The sequence below is a fragment of the Diabrotica virgifera genome, chromosome 5, assembly GCF_917563875.1.
Source record: "Diabrotica virgifera virgifera chromosome 5, PGI_DIABVI_V3a".
In the NCBI taxonomy this organism is placed as follows: Eukaryota; Metazoa; Arthropoda; class Insecta; order Coleoptera; family Chrysomelidae; genus Diabrotica; species Diabrotica virgifera.
This window is the reverse complement of record NC_065447.1, coordinates 120069626-120094192: the sequence shown is the minus strand read 5'-3', so window position 1 is coordinate 120094192 and position 24567 is coordinate 120069626. Positions and strand designations below refer to the sequence as shown.

The following is a 24567-nucleotide window of genomic DNA, read 5'->3' as shown; positions in this document are numbered from 1 at the left end:
TAAAAATAAGCCTACGGTGGCAAATTTTTCCAGATACCTTAAAAAATGGATTTTGCGATGGACATCAGAACTCGTCAATGGATCATGTGAAACAAAAAATTCAAAACGATTTTATTAGCTTATGAGTTTCTCGAGACAAGGGTGTCGAGTTTTTTTATTTAGTTTTGCGATTTTTGAATACTTGGTATGACTCAATAAATGCTGCAACAGAATCACTTGGAGAGAGGAAAGTAACGAATACTAACATATTAAAAAAGAAAACCCCGTGGTTTAGAGAGGAAGTGAAGATCAAATGTGAAGAAAAGAAGAAAACATTTTTACAATACAGAACAAAACAAATACAACTGGCATACAACCACTACAAACGAATCAGAAACGAAACGAATACTTTAGTGAGACAAATAAAAAGGGAACACTGGCAGAGTTTCTCAAAACAGATGGAACACGACTTCTATGAAATACAAAAAGGAATATGGCGAATGATCAGAGGACAAAGAAAAGAGACGATCGAATTATTAAAAACGAAACACATTCAGAAGGAAACATGGGCAGACTACTTCCGCTCTCTGTTTGCTAAAGGCGACGATAATGAACCACCAACACCTGAAGTTACGACAAACGAAGAAATAAACATCGAGGACGGAGAGGTAAAGGAAGCATTAAGAAAATTAAAAAAAAACAGAAAATCTCCGGAAGAGGCAGAATATCGAACAAACCCCTAAAGTGCGGAGGAGATGATCTGACTAAACAACTATTAAAACTAATACAAAAAATAATATAACAAAACAGAATACCACAAGAATGGCTATCAAGCATCCTAATACCTCTCTTCAAAAAAGGAGACAAATTAGACCCAGAGAATAACAAAGGAATTAACTTATTAAACAAACCATTAAAATTAACAACCAAAGTGATAACAAACAAACTAAATGAAATTATAACATTAGCAGAAGAACAACAAGGTCACAGTATATAGAGGTTCCACAGTAAAACCACTCCTCTGTCGGCGCTTTGATCTCAAGAAGTAATACCGGCAGTACGCAATTGGCAATTCACCAGTGGTGGATGCGAGTTTTCCCTGTTAAAATCCGTACGTTTCTATGCGACTAGCAATGCGAGAGTGGGGCAAAAGCGACTACGAACATTGCGCGGTCGCCATGCGCGACTACAGATTTTATTTCCAATTTTTCGGAGAGTGGTTCTACTGTCCCTCTTTATACAGTGATAAAGTTTTAGAACGGGAAGATCATGCACTGACACTATATTTTATAATGAAGCAAGTTCAAGAGAAGTCGTTATAAAACAACAAACCGGCATATTTATGTTTCGTGGACTTTAAGAAAACATTTGACAGGGTCAAATTAAAGGACGTTATCCATTTGTTATACTCAAGAGAGGTACCTCTAGGAATAATTAATTAAAACCATCGAAAACATCTACCAGAACAACACAATACAAGTAAAAGTAGAAGATGAACTAATTGACCCGATTGAAGCTGGGAATGGGATAAGACATGGGGATTCCTTGAGTCCTTTATTATTCAACCTGATCATGGATGAAATAATAAAAAAAGTAAGAACTAAAAAGGATACCAAATGGGAGAAAAACAACTTAAAATAATCTGCTATGCAGACGATGCAATACTAATCTCTCAAAGTAAAGAAGATTTACAACGTATGTTGCACCAATTTAACATAACCGCCAGAAAATTTAACATGTTAATTTCCCCAAAGAAAGACAAAATGCATGGTTATAACAGAAAATCCAATAAGAGGTTAATTGGAGCTGGAGGGTCAGATAATAGAATAAGTGATGTAGTTTAAATATCTAGGTATCACACTATCTACGGAAGGTTCGAAACAGAAGTGAAAGATCAAGTGAATAGAGCAAACAGAGGCGCAGGTTGCCTGAATGTCACAATATGGAGAAATAACAATATCGAAAAAGAAATGAAAGACAGAATTTACAAAACGGTCATCAGACCAATAATCGCATACGCGGCAGAAAGACGACCCGACCCAGAGAGGACAAAAATATTGCTCGAAACAGCGCAGATGAAAACTCTTCGAAAAATCTATGGGATAGAGCTAGAAGTACAGACCTACGACATAGTTGCAAGGTGGACATTAATAACTGGATAAAAAACAGAAGAATATAATGGAATGACCACATAAGCCGAATGACAACAAATATAGAGTAGTAATGACAGAGAGAGACGTTCCCCAATAGGAAGGCGATCAGTAGGAAGACCACGAAAACGATGGAACGACAACTTATTAGAGGCACATTGAAAAACAGACAGAGGCATTTCTATAAAAAAAAATAGGAAAGAAGAAAGGTATCACTCATAAGTAAAAAAAACGAAATTATTTGTAACAAAAGGATGAAAATCAAAAATCCTTAGGTGCATTAATTGCATTTTAGGAATTAAACCATAGTTACTTAAGTAAAAGTTATAATTTATGTAAGGAGCCCTAATCCAACACCTTCATTAATTTAGATAATAGCAAATGCTAAATTATTATAGCAAGAAATAATTATTTTGCAAGTAGGTTCCTACATTTCCCGTGTCAACAACCTTAAAATCACACCTTAAATAGTAAATAAACAAGGGGTTCGATTATCTTAAATTTCCAAAGTCACAAACGAGTGCTTGTACGAAGATGCCAGATAATTTAATTTTATGAAAATAAAAGTTCACTTATTTGGAGAACAATGTAATTTTTTTTGGAAACGGTTAACTTTAGAAAAAAAATGTGATAAAACTTTTTTGTTTCACATTGTGTATTATTATTCATACCTTAAAGGGACGCACTATTTTCGTAGACGCCCTGTATATATATTTTTTTTATTAATTTTTTTTTTCAGAATGTGCAAAAGCTTTCAACCCTTTACGAAAGTCCTGATGACGTAGATCTAACAGTAGGTGGATCCCTCGAAGCTCACGTTCCCGGTACATTAGCGGGACCAACCTTCTTGTGCATTTTGACCGAACAATTTTACAGAACCAGAAAAGGTGACAGATTCTTCTTTGAAAACGTAGCTAGTGGCTTAAATGTAGCTCAACTTAACGAAATTCGCAAGGCTAGTATTTCACGGTTATTATGTGATAATGCTTACAGTGTACAAGCTATGCAACCAAGAGGATTCCAACGAATTTCACAAAGGTAAGCAATATATTTTAATATCTTGTTTTAGGCAGTGATTGATACCCATTGGTAACCAAAATTATGAGAAAAAAGTTACTCAATAGTTTATGCTAATCTACCCATATCTAAAAACTACAAAAACAACTGAAAAATATGAAGGTTGAAATAGAAATGATTGAAATAAATTTATAAATTCTAACGTGCTATGTACTAAGAGTATAAGTCATAAAAAAGATTTTTCGGGATTCTTCTATATTTTGAATTATATAATTAATAAGGTATTACCAAAGTAGAAAGTAAAATAGTTAATTACTAATTTATTAATCATATTTCGCCACCATTTTCATATTTCGTTGTAATAGTTATTTCATCAGTGCTAAAAAAGACTTTGAAAAGTCCTAATAAACAAATTTCATTTTTGATTTATACTTTTAATACATAGCACTCTAGAATTATACGTACAGTATTCTTACATGTTATGTTTTTATGGGATTAGCCATAGTTAGGTTGTAATTATAATTGCATATTTTACCTAAAATACTTAACGTTTCGATTTCCACACTGGAAATCGTTGTCAGAGGATATTAAGAACAATAATTTGTTGATACAGTGTGTGTACTAGCGCCAAATCGTTGTTATTATTGAGATTGTGAAGAATCCCCTAGTTTTACATATTATATTTTATCTAGACAACTACTGTTCTCTTGAATTTTAGGTCGATCTAACACAAAATTCTACAGAACTCGGGAAAGACACGGCGCACAGTGTTCAAAATTGAAGGAAACGTGATCGTAAGTACAAAAAAAATAAATCTGAGAATGCCGAAATTAAGGGGTTTGTTTGTACTACTCATGATGTAACTTCTCAGAAAAAATTGATTTTTTATGTTTGGTAGGGCCAGATGTATTAATGATCAAAAGTACAAAATTCAATATAATTTTATACATCAAATTTAAATCCTCAGAGGCTGCCTTTTACTTTGATTATTACTTCATTTATGTGGATAGCTAATATAAAAGTAATTATTTGAGATACAAGTGTACATACTTTAAAGATTAAAATAGCATAGTTAGCTTCACGGAAAGGTGATTTTGATTTTGATATAATCGGCTGTCTAAAAACCTATAAAATTTTTGATAAAGTTAATGTTTGACAGCGTATTACGTTTATTGTGCCATCTTGTGCCACATTAAATCCTTCACTAAATGAAAGATTACAATGTAAGGAATAAAAAAATATATAAGACAAACTGCGCAAAGGTGCGCAACTGAGTACAATGCGCATAAGTTTATATCGAGCGCTGCGCGCATTTGGTATGAATTAATAATTGCACTCGTACGTATTGTTTACATGTATGTCAAACACATGTTATTTGTACGAAAAGTAAAAGAGATTTTAGTGAATGAATAATATACTCTTCAGTCTTATGGATAAAATCATTGATTTTAGAGATATTTGAAATTTAAAATTAAGCGGCACAATACATTAATCAAATATCTGTGCCGTTACATGTTTAACTTCAAATATCTCGAAAACTAATGACTTTATCGTTGCGAATGAGGTGTATGTTATTTACATAGAGAGTATTGGAGAATCGAAAAATTGCGCTAAAATGGCATTTCCGCCAGTGGCGTAGAATTTGGGAAGGGTCAACTATACACTTTCCCCTATCGTACGCCTCTGGTAATAGCCAGAAACGTTTGTTTAACATAATTTTATAGGGTGTATAGTACCTACACTTTGTGCCAAGTATGAAAAGGATACGGCGAAAAGTTTTAAACTACTGAGCAAAAATAGTTTTTAAATTTTTAAATAAAACACCCTGTAACTCTGTAAGGAGCCACATTTTATTTAAGTGATTTGGGTTAAATCCTAATATTTTAAGGTCTAGAATCTACAACTCAAAGATTGGACATTCTTAACGAGAAACACCCTGTATAACGATATTTTTTAAGTAATTCACCCCTAATGAAGGGATGAAAACTAAAAAACGACCCCTATTATATTATATACTCGTTTACGGTATAATACCTCAAATATTCCAAGTTTTCAGCGAGATAACTTTTACAGTTTAAACAAATTTAGTTTCGATCACGTTTTGACCAATTTTGAACACTGTGCGGCGGTTACATATTATAGCTCATATACTTGAAGAAAATTAGCAGTGTTTAAGCAAAAGCCATTCTGGTCAAAATATATCATGCATAAAATAAATAACCTAAAACATTTTTTAGAATTCTGAATTTTTAGAATTTAGAATTTAAAATTTGAAAATAAATATAAGACCATTACAATACTTTTCGATATTACAGAGATATCGCGACGTAACAGATATCATGTCCTAAAAATGTATATTGTTCTGAAGCTATTTCTTTGCGGAATTTATCTAATTTACTATTCTAACTGGGAAATAAGCCACAATTTAACTTAAAAAATTATTTTATTGACATTAACAACAACAGCACCTTAAAAATTTATAGATCACCTAGTTTGACTATGAGTGTTAACAAAGTAGAGATTTCTTGATGCATATTAATGAAAATTAGTATGAAAATTATAGTATTAATAACTGCGCCTCACAATCTGCAATTAGGAATTAGGAACGTGTTACTAAAACCTTCTTGGCTTAGAATACTGTTGATATAACAATCTAAAAACTGTTACATCAGTTGTATATTGTCTTGATTTACGTTTGGTGTGAGTTGTTTATTAAATAAAAATAATCTTGTTATATTATTATACACATGACATATTTTTTGTACTTTTGTAGGAATTTTACGATTCTTGTATATTAGGGAAATATATTTCCTTAATATCACATTTATTGATACATTCATCATTCATTGCATCTTGTTATGCTTTATATTTTTTGATAGCTATTTATTGAATAAGAATAATTTCGTTAAATTATCACTCAATACTAACTTTTTCTAGAAGAAAAATTGAATGTGTTCCCGAAATTTTAAGATAACTGAAAATATCTCGGAAAGTGATGAGTTTAGATATAGGGAATGCTATATAAAAATGAAAGTATATCATGAGTACAATATGTCTAAAATATAAAATATAGGATAATCCATTTAAAAAAATTGAGAAAATCGTAATTTGGTTTTGTAGTTCACCCTGTATACAAATAATCGTCAATGATTTCAATTAAACTTAATTTACAAACTACAGTGCATTGTTTATCTTATTATAGAAAACAAATTATTGTTCATGAATTAGTTCTTTATATACATGGTGTTAATCTCATAGGGATTTCGAAATAAAAATGGTCATAACTTGTTAAATACTCTGTATAGTAATGGAAAACCCTCTATTTTATGAACAGGAATTCTGAGAGGAATATAAATATGAATTAATATATAGGGTGTTCCATTTAAAAAATTATATGTTTGATATACCACGCAGTTACTGATTACCCTGTAGAAATGGACATATTTTCCGAGCCTGGAGAATATCATTGCCTACATTTTTTCTAAATAACTTTTTTCGATATTGTGTACCATAATGGAATTATCGACCGATTCCACACTAAAAACTCACCCTGTATATGTATTACAGTAGAATCCGCTTATTGGAATAGCCTTCGTGCCAAGCAAAATTATTCCTATAACCAGGATATTCTAATGACCGATTATTGGTGGCTAGTAGAAACGTTTCGGGACCTCAAATTTCTATTCCTTAAACCGGGATATTCCTATATAGTATAGTATAGTTGATCCAAAAGATGGCATAACCCAGACATCCAAAGTGAAAGTTATCCTTCAACACCAAATTGTTCTATATGGTCCACACAATGTCCAGAAAAAAGTCACACCATTTTGAGCGTCGGGTTTGGGGAGGAGAGGGGGGAGAAATCGGTAAATTCGTAGTTTTTTAAGTTTTTCGCCAATATTTCTAAAACTATGCGGTTTAGCATGAACAACCCTCTATACAAAATTGTTCTACATTAAATTTGAAATAAAAAAGACTCTATGCATAATCTTTATAAAATGAATGGTTCCAAAGTTACGGAGGTAGTATAGTATAACTGGTCCAAAAAAAGGCCTAACCCAAACATCCAAAGTAAAAGTTTTCCTCCAACACCAAAATGTTCTATATGGTCCACATATTGTTCAGTAAAAAGTTACAACATTTTGAGCGTCCGGTTTGGGAGGGAGATGGGAGAGAAGCCGGTAAATTATTAGTTTTTTTAAGTTTTTCGTCAATATTTCTAAAACTATGCTTTAGCGTAAACAATGTTATATACAAAAATGTTTTACATGAAATTTAAAATAAAAAATGTTTATACATAATTGTCATAAAATCAACGGTTCCAGAGTTACGGAGGGTGAAAAGTCGAGGTTTTCGATACTTCTTATATTTTTTGGGCAATATTTATGATTTAACTATACCAAAAACCCAGACATCCAAAGTGAAAGTTATCCTAAAACACCAAATTGTTCTATATGGTCCACATAATATGCAGAAAAAAGTCACACCATTTTGAGCGTCGGGTTTGGGGGGGAGAGGGGGAGAAATCGGTAGATATAAAAAGTATCGAAAACCTTCACTTTTCACCCTCCGTAACACTGGAACCGTTGATTAGAACCGTTGAACAATTATGTATAGAACCTTTTTTGTTTTAAATTTTATGTAAAACATTTTTCTATAGAACATTCCTTACGCTAAAGGATAGTTTTAGAAATATTGACGAAAAACGTAAAAAAAACTACTAATTAATTTACGGACTTCTCCCCCATCTCCCCCCCCCAAACCGGACGCTCAAAATGGTGTAACTTTTTACTGAACAATATGTGGACCATATAGAACAATTTGGTGTTAAAGGAAAACTTTTACTTTGGATGTCTGGGTTAGGCCTTTTTTTGGACCAATTATACTATACTACCTCTGTAACTTTGGAACCGTTCATTTTAGAAGGATTATGCATAGGGCCTTTTTTATTTCAAATTTAATGTAGAACAATTTTGTGTAGAAGGTTGTTCATGCTAAACCGCTTAGTTTTAGAAATATTGACGAAAAACGTAAAAAACTACGAATTTGCAGGTTGCTCCCCCTCTCCCCCCCCCCCCAAACCCGACGCTCAAAATGGTGTGACTTTTTTCTGAACATTATGTGGACCATATAGAATAATTTGGTGTTGGAGTATAACTTTCACTTCGGATGTCTGGGTTTGGGTCTAACTATACCATACTAATAACTGGTATTCTAGTTATAGTAAAGACATTCTGCTGTGTGATTAAAACTCGAAATTCAACTACGTTTATCAAATTGCTACGTTTGGTCGACTCTTCTCCATGGAGTTGAAACGTGGACCCTTAAAACACCAACCGTAAATAAGTTGGAAGCATTTGAAATGTGGATCAACCGGAGAATCCTTAAAATTTCATGAACATCGCACACCTCAAGCGAAAAAGTGCTACATAAAATAGGCAAAGAACGAGAACTTTTCAACACAGTGAAAGTTAGAAAAACATCATACCTAGGCCACCTACTGAGAAACAATAAGTAGGTAGCAATATGCTCAATTAATGGTGAAAGGAAATATCGACGGAAAGAGAGGACTAGGAAGGAAAAGACTATTGTGGCCAGTGGCGTAACAAACTCCGTCGGGGCCCCCCCGCAGAATTTGAAATGGGGCCGCTTAACCCGGGAGCAGTCGAGCTGTTAGAAAAAAGCCAAGTTCTTATCCTTTTCCGTGATAACTTGATGAAAAATTTTGCAACATAACTTTCCACTCGTAAGTGCCTCGAAGAAGATTTTAGTAATGCGTGGGATTTTTTTTTAATTTCTTTTGTATTTTTTTTGTGGAATTTATGGCTTTGGTGAGAACCAATTAGCTTTAAAATTGTTAGAAATAGATATTTTTAACATAACAAGCAAACAAAAATATTATAAAATAGAAATTTGTTTTAAATTCGTATTTAAATTCGTATTGCTAGATTTTTCTCTACGCGCGACTGCTTACGTGACAGAAGTGAGCGCGACTGCTCCCGCGTTAAACAATTATGGGAGAGTTGGATAAAACGGGATAGTCGGATAAAACGGGATACCTAGCCTAGAGACCCAACTAGTGCTGCTATTAATCGGACAACGACGAAAACTTGTCCTCAGTCGTCATTTTAACATTCTTAGTTCGTTTTACCTCGATGCCAATATTTGATGTGTTCTCGATAAAGCGTGTTCTCATACTGCAGAAAAGAACAACATATTTTTATGTGACTTTTGTTCTGATATACGTACATAGTCCTAAATAAAAGGTCTTATTTCCCATTTTGCAATAAAACATAAAAAAGGCCAACTTTTAAAATTTTGACTACTGAAGATATTGTTTTTTCAAAAGTAAATTTTGCTTTGTAGTCTTATATCTACTTAAATATACTTTTTAGATAATTTTATACAAAAAATTAAATATTGTGAACCTATCCCGTTTTATCCAACCGTCTTATGCTAAAAAGGGATGTGCAAGACTTTAATAATTTTTTTTTAATATTTTCCAGTCATTAAAAATAGCTAAAAATATGTTTTTTATGTGCTTCAATAAATGTTATACCTATAAAAAATAATAATATGATAATTTCTTTAACATTTTTTCCGTAATAAAAATAAACAAAAATGGTATCCCGTTTTGTCCAACTCTCCCCTACTAAATACGACTTGTTTAACAAAAACTTTTTTGTGTTAGCGTAATCATTCACCGTTCATAACAACTTTACTCTGGGCTAATTAGCAAAATACAAGGAAAAGTTATTTACCAGCAATTTTATTGCTGGAATCGAATCTTATTATTGTACGTATTAATAATATAGGTATGCAAAGTCCGCAGATAGTGTGCTACTTTTTTTATAAACAAAATGGCGCCCGAAAATCGTGTTTTTTTCAATTTTTGCTCTATAACTCCAAAGATTTTAACTTTACACCAAAAACACCCAAATAAAAATTCACCGCAATTAAATTATGCATAGAGACGTGTTTTTCCAGATTCACTTCGACGAAAACTTTCCCCGGAAAAAGCGGGTCTTTCCAACAAAATCTTTAATTTTCAACTAAAATTTAAGATAAGTATTTGTTAATCAATAAGTAAATAACTTGGTAATGTAAAAGCCATTTTCGTATAGATTATAATTACAGAAGCCAATGGAAATTAAATGTAAAGTTTAGCAACAATTGAATTGATAATTAAAAATTTACGTTCGCTATAATAACGACAATAATTATGATGCATAAGAATAACTATGATTTTTTCATAAAAAGACACTATACCTATCTAATGTACTTTACAGAATTAAAATTGGACTATTTAATAGAATATCTCGGGAAATATTAAACTAAATTAAATTGTGAAAACGGTATTCGAAAAACAGCGGCAGGCCGCTTCTTTTAATAGAAAAATCGTTTAATTATGGTTAGCTGTTCCTGAGATACCACCGGTCAAAGTTGACCAAAATTTACGGCAAAGATATAAACAATAGGATCATAAATTTTAAAGCATCACCTTTTTATTTTTGTCCTCTTTCTCCACACCAATTTTCATACCTTTAAAATACTCATAACATATATTATTATAATAAAAACTATCGATAATACGTGTGAAAATTGCCAAAAATAGCAAAATTCCAATAAAAAATTAGGTTGGAGAAAATGTAACCCTCAAAGATCAAAATCGGTATACGTTAAAAAAATGCATTTTCTCGGCTTCTCATGAAGCAATTTCCTTCATTATTTTTTTGTTCCCTAATAACTCGAGTAGAGCCATCGAACTAACTCATTATTAAATCTGAAACTTGCTTTTGTTTTGTTATAATAGATTAATTTATTTAAAAGAACAGAAAACTACATATTTTTTCCAGTTGTAGGCTTTTTTTTAGATAAACTTACTACAAGTGTACCTTTTAAAATTAACAAGATAAATATTCTCACTTGAAAGCTGTATAATTTTTTAAACAATTTTTATTTAAATAAATAAAAATTTTGTGTTATAATAATAAATTAATTTATTATAACAAAACAAAAGCAAGTTTGACATTTAATAATGCGTTAGTTCGATGGCTCTACTCGAGTTACTTGGGAACAAAAAAATAATGAAGGAAATTGCTCCATGGGAATCCGAGAAAATTCATTTTTTTAACGTATACCGATTTTCAACTTTGAGGGCTACATTTTCTTAAACCTAATTTTTGATTGGAATTTTGCTATTTTTGGTAATTTTCACACGTATTATCGATAGTTTTTATTATAATAATATATGTTATGAGTATTTTAAGGATATGAAAAATTGGTGTGGAGAAAGAGGATAAAAATAAAAATGTGACGGTTTAAAAATTATGATCCTACTGTTTATATCTTTGCCGTAAATTCTGGTCAACTTTCACCGGTTGTATCTCAGGAACTGCTCATCATAATTAAACGTTTTTTCTTTCAGAAAAAGCGTCCTGCCGCTGTTTTTCTAATACCGCTTTTATAATTTAATTTAGTTTAATATTTCCCGAGATATTCTATTTGTTTATAAGCCAAAAAATTCTTTATAATTTTAAAATATTCCTGAGGCCGCTTAAATAGTCCAATTTCAATTCTGTAAAGTGCATTAGATAGATATAGTGTCTTTTTATGAAAAAATCATAGTTATTCTTATGCATCATAATTATTGTCGTTATTATAGCGACCGTAAATTTTGAATTAACAATTCAATTGTTGCTAAACTGTTTATTCAATTTCCATCGAATTCTGGAATTATAATCTACACCAAAAGGTCTTTTATACTACCAAGTTATTTAATTATTGATTAACAATTACTTATCTAAAAGTTTAGTTGAAAATTAAAGATTTTGTTGGAAAAACCCGCTTTTTCCGGGGAAAGTTTTCGTCGAAGTAAATCAGAAAAACACGTCTCTATACAGAATTTAATTGCGGTGAATTTTTATTTGAGTGTTTTTGGTGTAAAGTTAAAATCTTTGGAGTTATAGAGCAAAAATTGAAAAAAAAACACAGTTTTTCTGGCGCCATTTTGTTTATAAAAAAAGTAGCACACTATCTGCGGACTTTGCATACCTATATTATTAATACATACAGTAATAAGATTCGATTCCAGCAATAAAATTGCTGGTAAATAACTTTTCCCAAAAATGGCCTATTCTCCGATAATCAGCCCAGACTACTTACATTTATTATCATCTTTATTGGTATACCGACCCGTCCCGACCCGGGATGCAAGGGGGCAGCGCGAGCCGCCCTAAAAATAGGGAAAAACAAAAATTTTATAGTGGATTTTACTCCAAAAGTGGATGCTTAATTTTTTATTAAACAAATGAACTGCGAAATTAGTTTTTTTTAAATATACACGAAAATATAAATTTTAGAAAAAAACTGACTCGACCATTGAAAATTCAGAAAACATTACATAACAAAAACAATTAAAGGTTTTTCTAAAATTACATCTTCTTCTTCTTTAAGTACCGTGCCCAAATTTTTAGGCGTAGGTAGCTTCCATAACAATTTGCCGATATCGTTCTCGATCTTCTGCGGCATGTAACAATTGATCTGCTGATAAGCCAGTCCATTGACGAAGGTTTCGGAGCCATGAATATTTCTTTCGACCAATTCCTCTTTTTCCGTCGATCTTTCCATTGAGTATTAACTGCAGCATCCTGTATCTGCTACCCCTCATTATATGCCCCAGATATTCAAGGGAAATATTAAACTAAATTAAATTATAAAAGCGGTATTAGAAAAACAGCGGCAGGACGCTTTTTCTGAAAGAAAAAACGTTTAATTATGATGAGCAGTTCCTGAGATACAACCGGTGAAAGTTGACCAGAATTTACGGCAAAGATATAAACAATAGGATCATAATTTTTAAACCGTCACATTTTTATTTTTATCCTCTTTCTCCACACCAATTTTTCATATCCTTAAAATTACATCTACGGCTTCTATATTTTTTTATTTATAACGCTCGAGTCACCCTTCCCACAAACATTGGCAGTGGTGCACTGTATGGCAGCGTTCGTCGTAGCGAGCAGTTGAGTTAATTTAACATTATTTTTTAACTAATTAATCAAATTAAATTTTACCAATTGGCAATGAAAGAAGAACTTTGAAGATATCTTATAGTTATATTACAAAGCAAAAAAAAATATGTGTATAAGAACAGTGTGGGTGGAAATTGGGACTCACATGAATTTTGTTCAAAAAATATTTAAAAATGTGGTACTAATACAATTTTACCCATATAAATCTGAAACTTACACAAATAATTTTTTAAACATCGTACTAAATCATGTTTTATTAAACAAAAATATCAAAACTTTTATTCGAATATTACAACGTCTCAAAAAATGTAATTTTTGAAAACTTCGTAGTTTTCAAAAAATAGTAAAAATAGTAAATGATAAAACAATTTTTTCTTGATCTCTTATACAGTGTGTTTGCGTAACTTGGAACCTATATGGGAAACTTTTTTAATATCTATATTACGAAAAAAAGTTATTATTCATAAAATGCTCTGCATGGCATAAAACCTAAGTTGCAATAATCAGAAATTAAATTTGATCGATTTTATACGAGGTATGTCAAAAAATATTAATTTCGCTCAATAGTATACTACCTTTATATTTTACAATATTGAAAATATTTATTATAAAAAGTTGTTCGCAATTATGTTTAAATATGCAATTATATCATTCCAGTTGAAATATTGTGAACTATAAAGGTACTTAACTCTTGAGCGAAATTCATATTTTTCGACATACCTCGTATAAAGTTGGTAAAATGTGATATATTACCATTGTATAATTAGACAAGACTTTCTTAAACAATGATGTTACGATTGAATCTTCGTCTTGATACAATGCAGAGCTTTTTATAAAGAATCTCATAAAAATTTTATAAATAATTTTTTCGTAGAACTAAAAAATTAATAATAAAATAGTTATCATAATTGTAATAAAATGATTTTTTGGGTATCGGTAATTGAGAAAAATTTACAAAAATTAATTTTTTATTTACAAGGATGTAATTGCATATTAAAATTAAAATCGTATATTGTGAAATAAAAAGGTATTTTATTCTTGAGTTAAATTCCTATTTTTTGAATTGCCTCGTATAAAATTGGTAAGCTTTGATATCTGATAGTTGTATCTTGTAATCTCAGATTTAAGACCATTCAGAGCATTTCATGAAGAATAACTTTTTTCGTAAAATTGATAATAAAAATGTTTCCCATACGGTTCGAAGCCATGCAGACATACTGTATAAGTGTTCAAAAAAATTTATTTTGATTTTTAAATTGTAATGTCATATTCGAATTCAGCATAATCAAAAAGCAAATAGAAACATTTTTGAACAAAGTAAAATGATGAATTCACCCATATTTTTTAAATTATTTAAGTACCTATACAAAACAGTTTTATTGTTTAAACAATTAATAAACAAGAGGCTAAATCTTGAGTAGAACTTTTTACTTTAAGATAAAATATATACCTAAACTATCAAAAAATGTTTTAGAAAAATATAAGCTTGTTTGATTTTTTTCCGAAACAATGCAAGCTTCCTACATTGACTCCCCTAAAGCGTAAGTGTTATAATTTCGTTATCTTAATATCTGTTGAGAGATTATCCAATGATTACACAAGAAAAGTCGTCAATAATTGATAAATAAATGCGTACCAAACTGATGCAACTATAACCGTAAAACAACACAAACATAAATAACATTAAATGCAAACAACCAATATGAAACTACTGGCGATAATAGTGGCGATAATATCGAAATACTAAACGTAGGTAAAGAATAAAGAAAGAGAAAACCCATTTCTAGATTAAAAAATATTGTTCTATTCGGCAAATTGCAATTCTCAAATCTTTCTATAGTCACATACAAAGCATTATAATAGTTTATTGTCGTTCGTTACCTACCATAAAATTTCGGTATGCCGGAAGGGATTAAGTTTCTAGATATTACGAGATGATTCACTTGGCTAATACGTCTATTTAGAAATTTCCGTTTTTAAATTTAAACACACAACGTAAAATAATATAACAATAACAGATTTTTACATAATATCAGATGACAAGATGGGGCCCCTAAACGATTGGGGCCCCCCGCAAGCTTCATGCTGCGGGGGCCTCTGTTACGCCCCTGATTGTGGCCAAGAAACTCCCCACAATGCACAGGGCTTAATTTTGAACAGCTAATAAGACCAGCAGAAGACAGACAAGAATTTTCAATTGTAGTAGCCAACCTCCATTGAGGAGAGGGCATATTAAGAACAAGAAGGTATTCTAATAAGCAAGTTTGGCTTTAGTAAACTTAAAACTATTCAGAAAAGAACACTTAAAATTGTCTCTTAAAATTCTTAGGAATATCTTTTTTTTATAAGGCATGTTTAGTCAAATAAAATCTCAATTATTTTTTAAATACATTCACAGAACATCATTCATAAATGTATAATATAACAAGATCTGATCCACTTTTTTACGACAGTTGCAAACAAACTTCCGCAAGTTCAAATGTTTGAACTATTTTAACTGTTCCGCTGAATCATAAATAGTTTACCCCCTTGATTCAGAAGTCAACGCCACATTTCTTCTATCTTACAAATCGGAGGCACGATTCACGTCTGAGTAGTATTTATTAAGTACCTACTCTACATTAATTTCATCTTTCAGTTTAAATTAATATAGGTAAGCAACTTCTATATACATAACAGAATTATAGGCATAATATTGTAAGGCCTCATTCATAATATGGGACAACAAGACATCAATAACTCCATAACCTTACTTATTTAAAATAGCTTGCTTATCTACAAGAAACTCAATCTAAAGTCGAATTAATAATGACAACAAATTACTCATAATGAAACCATGACCACTTTATCACTCAAAATTAGGTACAGATTTCGATTATGGGATACTAATGTTATTCTGAAATATCTAATGAGTAATAACTAATAGGTACATTCGATTTTGTTACACCTATCAAGCCAATATTACTTTCAAACGTATTTTAATAGCATGTGAAAATATTGTTCTGAAGCTATTTTCTTATGGCATTTTTTGTAATTAACTATTTTTAATGGAAAATAAGCCACAATTTCACTAAAAAAAATGATTTTATTAACTTTCAGTAAAGTCGTCCCAGGAACGCAACTCATAAATATTGGCAATATCATTTTAAAGTCTTCTACTTTAAAATCTATAATATATGTCTGAATTGCCGATATAAATGAGTCAGATTAAATAAATTATTACAAGAATTTTTTACTATGCTTTTTCTCATGAGGATCTTTCAGTACGTCACAGTTTTTCGATTTCTTTCTAGCGCATTAAATTGCATGTGACAGAAAAATGTGACTTCCGTGATTACATTTCGTCGGTGACATTTATAACATTTATTCTAGTTGTCAATAGATGGCGCTATAATCGAAAAAAAAATTATTTACGAATTGTGTAATAGGTATATCTACGAATATAATCTGTACAATTTATAAGACTATACAAATCAAAGAAAATACCATTTTATAAATGCAATAAACAATATTGATTTGTTTTTATGCCAAATTGCAAATAAAATGTGACAAGTATCAGATTTAACTAAAATGTCATGTCCCTAAAATGTATATTATCACGGACTTACCTTTTTTTCTATCATTTGTGACGCACTGAAAAATGCTCATGAAAAGAAGCATAAGCAACAACATTTTTGTTAATTCATTAATTTTTTTTGTATTTTGACAACGGCATCCGATTTGGACGTTGAGACGTTAATAAAATCATTTTTTTTAGTAAAATTGTGGCTTATTTCCCATTAAAAATAGTTAATTATGTGAAAATATACAGTGATAACTCCAAAAAAAAACTAGTGAAAGAAACAATTACTTATCATCTGTTACTGTTAATTAACAATAATTATTGTCTTTAATTATCCAGATGGTTAAAGCAAGATGTCTTTCTTCTGAAAAGAATTGAAAGTTTCATTTTTATGAGAAAGTTTATATTAAAAATTAGAACCACATACCTGGTGGTCTAAAGAGCGCAAAAATGGCCGACAGTGATCTGCAACTTTTGCAAGATAATGCATCTAGTCCCTTTTTTTAAATTTTTATACGGGTTCAAATTTTATTGTGGGTTGTTTGGATTCTATTTTATTTGTTGACTATGACCAAATAAAAGTGTGGATAATCACGAAGTATATTTGTTAATATTTCTTCATTTCTTTTATTTAATCAACAAACAACAAGCGACAAAACTATGCGATAATAATATCGTTCAGTACCTATATGGTGCAAATGACAGGAATAAATTCGTTATTTTGTAATACGGCGACTTTAAGGAAAAATCCCAAAAACAGGTCGATTTTTATTTTTAAATTACGATACTTATGGCATGTATATCATACGAGTGACGTCATCTATCTGGGCGTGATGTCGTAATCGATGATTTTTTAAATGACAATGGGGGTCGTGTGATAGCTCATCTGATAGGGCATTCAATTCTCTATTCAGTATTATAAACATTAACATAATTAATTACACAGCGTGTCCAAAAAATTGTTTTAATTAAATTAACAAAAAAAAAAGAAGAAAGTATGTAATTTATTTAATTCAAAATACATTTTACTGTTGTCAGAAAAGAGAAATAAATGTTTATTTCACAAATAAACATCGCTTTTCGCTTAAATTTAATGTGCAAGTCAGCCACCTGCCTCTTACAAGTTTGAACATTTAATTTAAGCGAAAAGCAATGTTTATTTGTGAAATAAACATTTTTTTATGATTTCTGACAGCATTTAAATGTATTTTGAAATAAAAAAATTACATACATTCTTCTTTTTTTTTGTCAATTAATTTAATTCAAAAATAATTTTTTGGCCACCCTGTATAAATAATTATGTCACTGTATATATTACTGAATAGAGAATTGAATAACCTTTTAAATGAGCTAGCACACGATCCCTAGTCTCATTTAAAAAAATCATCGATTACGTCCTCACGCCCAGATGGATGACGTCACTAACATGATATATAATATGCCAAAAAATCACAATCAAAAAATAAAAATCGACCTGTTTCAGGATTTTTTCTTAGTCGCCAGATTACGAAATGAAAAATTTATTCCTTTCATTTGCACCATACTGTATAATCGCTACAGTGGCTACCGAATCACAGTAAGTGTGGTTCTGATCCAGTCTCCGTTATTCTAACCCAAAATTTCAGTTCCGTACCGCGATATTGCTCGGCCTGCTTAATACTACTAAATTTTTGGAAATAAAAAAAATTATAATTACTTTTTGTGTAAAAGCAGGCTATTTATCTAGACTTCACTGTATACTATAATTATTTTTATTTTATTTTATAGTAATCCTGTGGTACCTTGCGATACTTTGCCATCTGTAGACCTATCCTTGTGGAAAGACTTTGGTGCAGGAGTTCATCAAACCGCACCCCTTAGTCCCGTTGGATTAAACTCTCATCTTATTTATAGAAAATAAATTTGCCATAATATATTATATATTATAATTTTATACTGAAGTGTAGGTGAATTTAGAAACTAGTGTATTATAATATTGATTTGGTAGCTATTATGTGCTTAATTGATATTGGTAGTGTTTATACGTTTATCAGATTGGCCATTGGTGTAACAGCAATAATATAATAGTAAGTTGAAAGGGTTATATGTATGTTCAACTATTGTTGATTAAAATAAAAATGTATACCATTTTTATTCAGTTGCAATGCGAGGCCAAAAATGTTTTAATTTTTACTTAGATTAGAGAGCGCAACCAGCACTCTTATCGACGATTTCAGCTCTTATTAGAGGCTCTTCAGAGAATGCATAGGTTGCTTTGCTCTAATCCAGTAAATTTGTCGACAGATATTAGTCCCACACTGCAACTGAGGTGAATGGATTAGGTGACTAGCGTCATCTGGCAATTCAAAGATAAAGCTTTTCAATCCTAATAGCAACATTAATAACATTGAAAAATATTGAAAATATTACTAAAAGATTTTTAAATTGAAAACTTATTGGTACATTTCCCTGGAAAAATTTACTGGATTAGAGCAAAGCAACCTATGCATTCTCTGAAGAGCCTCTAACAAGAGGTGAAATCGTCGATAAGAGTGCTGGTTGCGCTCTCTAATCTAAGTAAAAATTAAGACATTTTTGGCCTCGCATTGCAACTGAATAAAAATGGTATACATTTTTATTTTATAGTAGTATTACTCCGTGGAGTAACTAGGTGCATTTTCCGTTGGAACTTTACCAAGCTGCAGAAGGGGGTTGTGAATTGCATAGTGTAGAATTCCTTCCCTTTTGTCTTCACTGCAGCATCCATTTGGCTTGCAAATTGTAGAAGCCTTGGAGGTGTCACCAGGGAAATGTACCAATAAGTTTTCAATTTAAAAATCTTTTAGTAATATTTTTAATATTTTTCAATGTTATTAATGTTGCTATTAGGATTGAAAAGCTTTATCTTATTGTTGATTACTTCTGTAGGTCAGTAGTGTTTTCTCGTGTCTTCTTTCGCTAGAGTTGTCATTTTATAAGCAAAATGTGTCCACCATTAATTATTTGTAATTATATCTGTATTACAGCCTCAATTAATTTTATTTTTGTTATATATTATGCTTACAACGTTTTAAAATAGTGCACCGATTTTAAATCAGATTGATCCAGTGTCTTCTTTATTCATTCAAAGCATTATTTGTTTTTATTCTTGAAATAGTTTATGATAACTTAAGACATATAACATGGGTCTGAATGGTGTAAAATTATTCATTCTTGACGTCACAATAGCTATAGTTCAGTTTCCAATTTATGGTCTAACAATTTTTTTGTATTTTTGAGAGATTCTTATGCCTTATACATATACATATATCGACATAAGGTATCTTCGCAAAAAATGCACCCCGATAACATTTCTAATGGATGTTTTTTTTTTCAATGTGAACTTTTCTGATAAGAAAATGAAAACGATGTAGGTACTATATAAAACACTTTTCTCCATTGTTTAACGGGGTATTCCCATCTCGGCTCACTATAATCCTTTAGTCCTTTATGATACCCCAGGTACATTTTAAAAACCCTCAGGTCGGCTCGAAGATTAACAGGTGGGTACGCCACAGCTCATGTAGTAAAAAAAACAATTATTTCTAGTTAAAGGTACACTAATATCATTGTTTTTGCACTATGTTGAAAAAATACAGAACGATGTTAGTCGCTGGACACCTCGTAGCGGAATCAATTTATCTTGTACATGTAAAATTATTTGATATTAGTTTTCATTTTTATTGGGCGATGTATAATTATATATCTATTTAATAAAATTATTCTATAAAAATGTATTTTTTTCCATTGAGATGTAAAATTATTTGATAGTAACAATTACCTAATATCCCATGAGCCAAGCTGGTATATTTTATATCGCACAGTTTTAAGCTTTGTGCCGACTTCGGGCCGAGATAGGCACTGCCCTGTTCAACAGTGCAGCTCATATCCGTTGTACTATGTGTGTTTATTCGCTGACATGTCAGAACTTAGAACTACATACATACTTTGAAATAAAAAAATTTTTATTAAAAAAAGTTAAATTATTAAAAACATTAGGTTATTAGGATATCTACTAATTGATACAATACTTATTTGCAATCACTTAGGATTTATTATGTTTCACTACCAATACAAAGCACTGGTATATTATATTATAAGTTGTTATTATTTTTTTTAAGTAAATTAGTTCTTAGCAGCTCAAGTAATTTGCAATAAATTCTTTGTGTATTTTAATTACAAGTAAAATATTTTTATAGAAATTTATATTTGTAAAATGTATTAAAATTTTAATTTTACTTATTTATTTAATACTTTTGTTCTAATTCAATATGTTTTGGATTTTTTTCTTTTTTTTTTTTTCTAACTGGCCATATTTTGAGTCATTTCTTTGAGTTTAAGATAACCTATAAAGTATTATAATTTGCCTCTTGGTCTTAATCAGTATTATTTATAATTATTATAATGTTACTACTTTTACAACATACATTATAAGTATGACACATTTTTTCTACTCATATTATTATTAGTAATCTGGAATGTTTAACATTATTGTTAAAATTATTTTTTAATACATTTAACTCGTAGGTTATAGGTTACCTATAGGTGATTTTTTTGTATGTTCTAAGCTAATATTTATTTAATTAATTGACACCGTTTGCAGTAAAATATTTTTGTTGTATTTTTATAATAAATAATTCATAATATATTAATTGAGTTATTATTTAAACTGTAGATTAAGCTCTATTTTCTCAAGTTTTCTCATTATCTCAGCATTTCTTTACGGCTCTATTTCTCACGAGCCGTACGTCGTAGTGAAATTCTGATCACACCAGAAAATCGAGGGGAAAATATTATGTAAGAAGAGTCCTACAATCTCGGACTCAAATTGACACCCAATATATCCGACTAACTAGCCACTATAAATAGCCACGCTATTTACCCTGATTTCTCACGTTATTTACCCTGATTTTTCACGAGCCGTACGTCGCAGTTAAGTTCTGATTACACCAGAAGAACGAGCGCAAAATTTTATGTAAGAAAAGTCCTACAATTTGAATCTGAAACTCAAATTGACATCCAATATGTCCGACCAACTAGCCACTATAAAATGTATAAAGCAAGAAATCAGGCTAAATAGCGTCAAACTAACCTACGCAAACGGTTTCTACTTATAACATAACATTTATATAATACCTATTACATAACATTTAGTTACACACCGTATTCTGTACTTTTGCTGATTCATTGATTTACGTCATACATTGACATTATGGATATTATAATTACCTTATACTTCATACCCATTACCCCTATTTACCCCATATTACACTCTGAATGTAAACATATTTAATAGGCGAAGGGCACACCCCCAATTTGAGGCTTAGAAATCGAAAAATCGACCATGATAGGTGAATGGCAAATTTTTGTCATTCTTTATGTTTTTGAGGTCGCTGAATCCGATTATAAAGTTTATTTTTATCTAGAGTTAGTGGAACCTGTTCAAAAATCAAATTTTAAGCAATTATGCGAAAAATCAATTTTGATCATTTTTCAACTTTAACTCACTGTATCTTTGGTCGCTGTAAATATTTTCTTTTGAAAATTTTACTGTATCATCTTTGAAGTATTAAGGCCATATCGGTACATAATTCGCAAATATTTTACGGATATCCCTACTTTTTCTGTCTTTACATGGCAAATTATGTGTAGTAAAATTCTCACTGGTATGTATATGTAAACTTTACTTGACACTGTCATCATTAACTTTAGAGATGGCATCTGAATGTTCTTGGATAACTGTTACTTGTATAATTAATTGCCTTAATTATTAATTCAGTTAATTAATATGATTATTTCATTCATAGGAGATTCCTGACCAATAGAAAGCTACAGAAATCTGAATTAAATCGATAATTTTTGATAATCTCCCGTCGTTAAGTATATTACGTCAGATGCCCTTCGTTGCTACGAAAAAATACATTCAGTGACATTAACCCGCGAGTAGCCGCGCGGTGAGATAGAATCTCAATTTTTATCTTTTTCCGCGATAAATTTTGCAATTTTGAAAAAATTTCGTAAGTGCCTCGAGAAAGGGTGTAGTAATGCGTAGGAATTTTTGTTTTCTTCTTCTTCTTTTTGTGGAATTTATGGCTTTGGGGAGACCCAATTAGCTTTAACCCGCGAATAGTCGCGCCGTTGGATAGAATCTAACATTTCATCCTTTTTCGTAATACAGTAAAACCTGTCAGTAACGGCCACTAAAAATGAGAGAACTATTGGCCGATATAGAAAGGTGGCCGCTATTGCCAATTTTTGTAGCCTACATATAATTGGTTTGGGAAATTTTTAAACTGGCCGTTAGGACAGGTGGCCGATGTTGGCAGGTGGCCGTTAACACAGGTTTTTTAATAAAATTGTTAGAAATATATATTTTCAATAAATAAAAAGTAGATAAAAATAGTACAAAATAAAAATTTGTTTTAAATTCCTATTTTGAGATAGAATCTCACACGCGACTATCGCCGTTACAAAAGTGAGCGCGACTACTCCCGGGTTAATGACAATTAATGTTTTAAAAATTATAAAAGTGATGACTTTCAATCGTCAAATATTTATAAAAACTGTGTGTTTAATGGTACTTACATAAATAAATTACAAAAAAAATTTGGTTTTGAACAGTTTTATTCATGAAATAATCGCAACAAATTGCACTCGACCTCTGAAATTAATATAGAATTTCAGAGCTCTTGTGCAATTACTACTGATAATTTTTTCACTATGTATTCAGTGATTGTAATAATTTATCTACTGTACAACACAAACTAATAATCAACCGAGAAAAGAGGAAAAGTGATAAAGTGATAAAGTGATTTTTTAATAACATATTGTTACTATGAAACGCTTACAATTTTGAACATCTTTAACAACAAAATACTTGGATCACTGAATATATCCTGGTGTATTCTCTTCTGTGGATCTTCCATAAATAATAAACAATAAATAGCTTTTTATTAAGTTCACGTCTTAAATAAATTATTTATCAAATACACTATTAATATTATTTAATCAACAACTCAAAATATTCCCGATTGGGGGAGTGCATATAGATTTTCACTTCGGAAAAAATCAAACAAGATAGAACTTTTTGTAATTTCATTAAGAAATGTTTAATAAACAACATATCAAAAAGTTCTACTTGAGAAGTGGGTGCTTCATTTTTTAATAAACAAATGAAATACGAAATTAGATGTTTTTTTAAATAACTCCGAAAATATGAATTTTAGAAAAATACTGACTTGACCATTGAAAAATTCAGAAAATTTTACATAAAAAAACTTATACAAAGAAGTTTCTAAAATTAAATCTGTATCTTCTATAATTTTTTATTTATAACGCTAAAGTCACCCTTCTCACAAACATTGGCGCACTGTAAACTAGCGTACGGCGAAGTGCACGGTTGAGTTTTTTTAATGTAATTCTTTAATCAATGGATCAAATCAAAATTTTACAAACTGAACATAAAAGAAGAATAATTAAGCTATCTTATGGTTATAATAAAAAGAAATAAAATGTATGGGCATAAGTACGGTGTGGGCGGAAAGTAAGCCCTACATGAATTTTGTTTAAAAATTATTTAAAAAACTCTCAATTTTGCACAACTTACCTTTCAAGCATCTTACTAAATGATGTTTCATTCAAAAAAAAAATCTCAAAAATTTAATTCACATGATATGACGTGATAAAAATGTAATTTTTGAAATCTTCGTAGTTTTATATAATTACCACCACTTTAAGACAGTATTACTCAAGTTTGAACAGATCTATTACAATTTTATAAGTGATTTTTTAAAGCCTAGGATGTGGT

The 24567-nt window shown here is 30.6% G+C and overlaps 1 protein-coding gene across 1 annotated transcript in view; it reads left to right on the top strand.

Annotated features, from left to right (window-relative positions):
• The window catches only part of LOC126884317 (peroxidase-like), a 276223-nt gene extending 254815 nt beyond the window's left edge, over positions 1 to 21408 (top strand). Inside the window, exons 10-11 of the mRNA XM_050650256.1 lie at positions 2869 to 3167; positions 18510 to 21408. Coding sequence (XP_050506213.1) covers positions 2869 to 3167; positions 18510 to 18642 — 432 coding nt within the window. The 3' untranslated portion in view covers positions 18643 to 21408. The remainder of the gene's footprint in view (positions 1 to 2868; positions 3168 to 18509) is intronic.
• The last annotated feature ends 3159 nt before the right edge of the window (positions 21409 to 24567 follow it).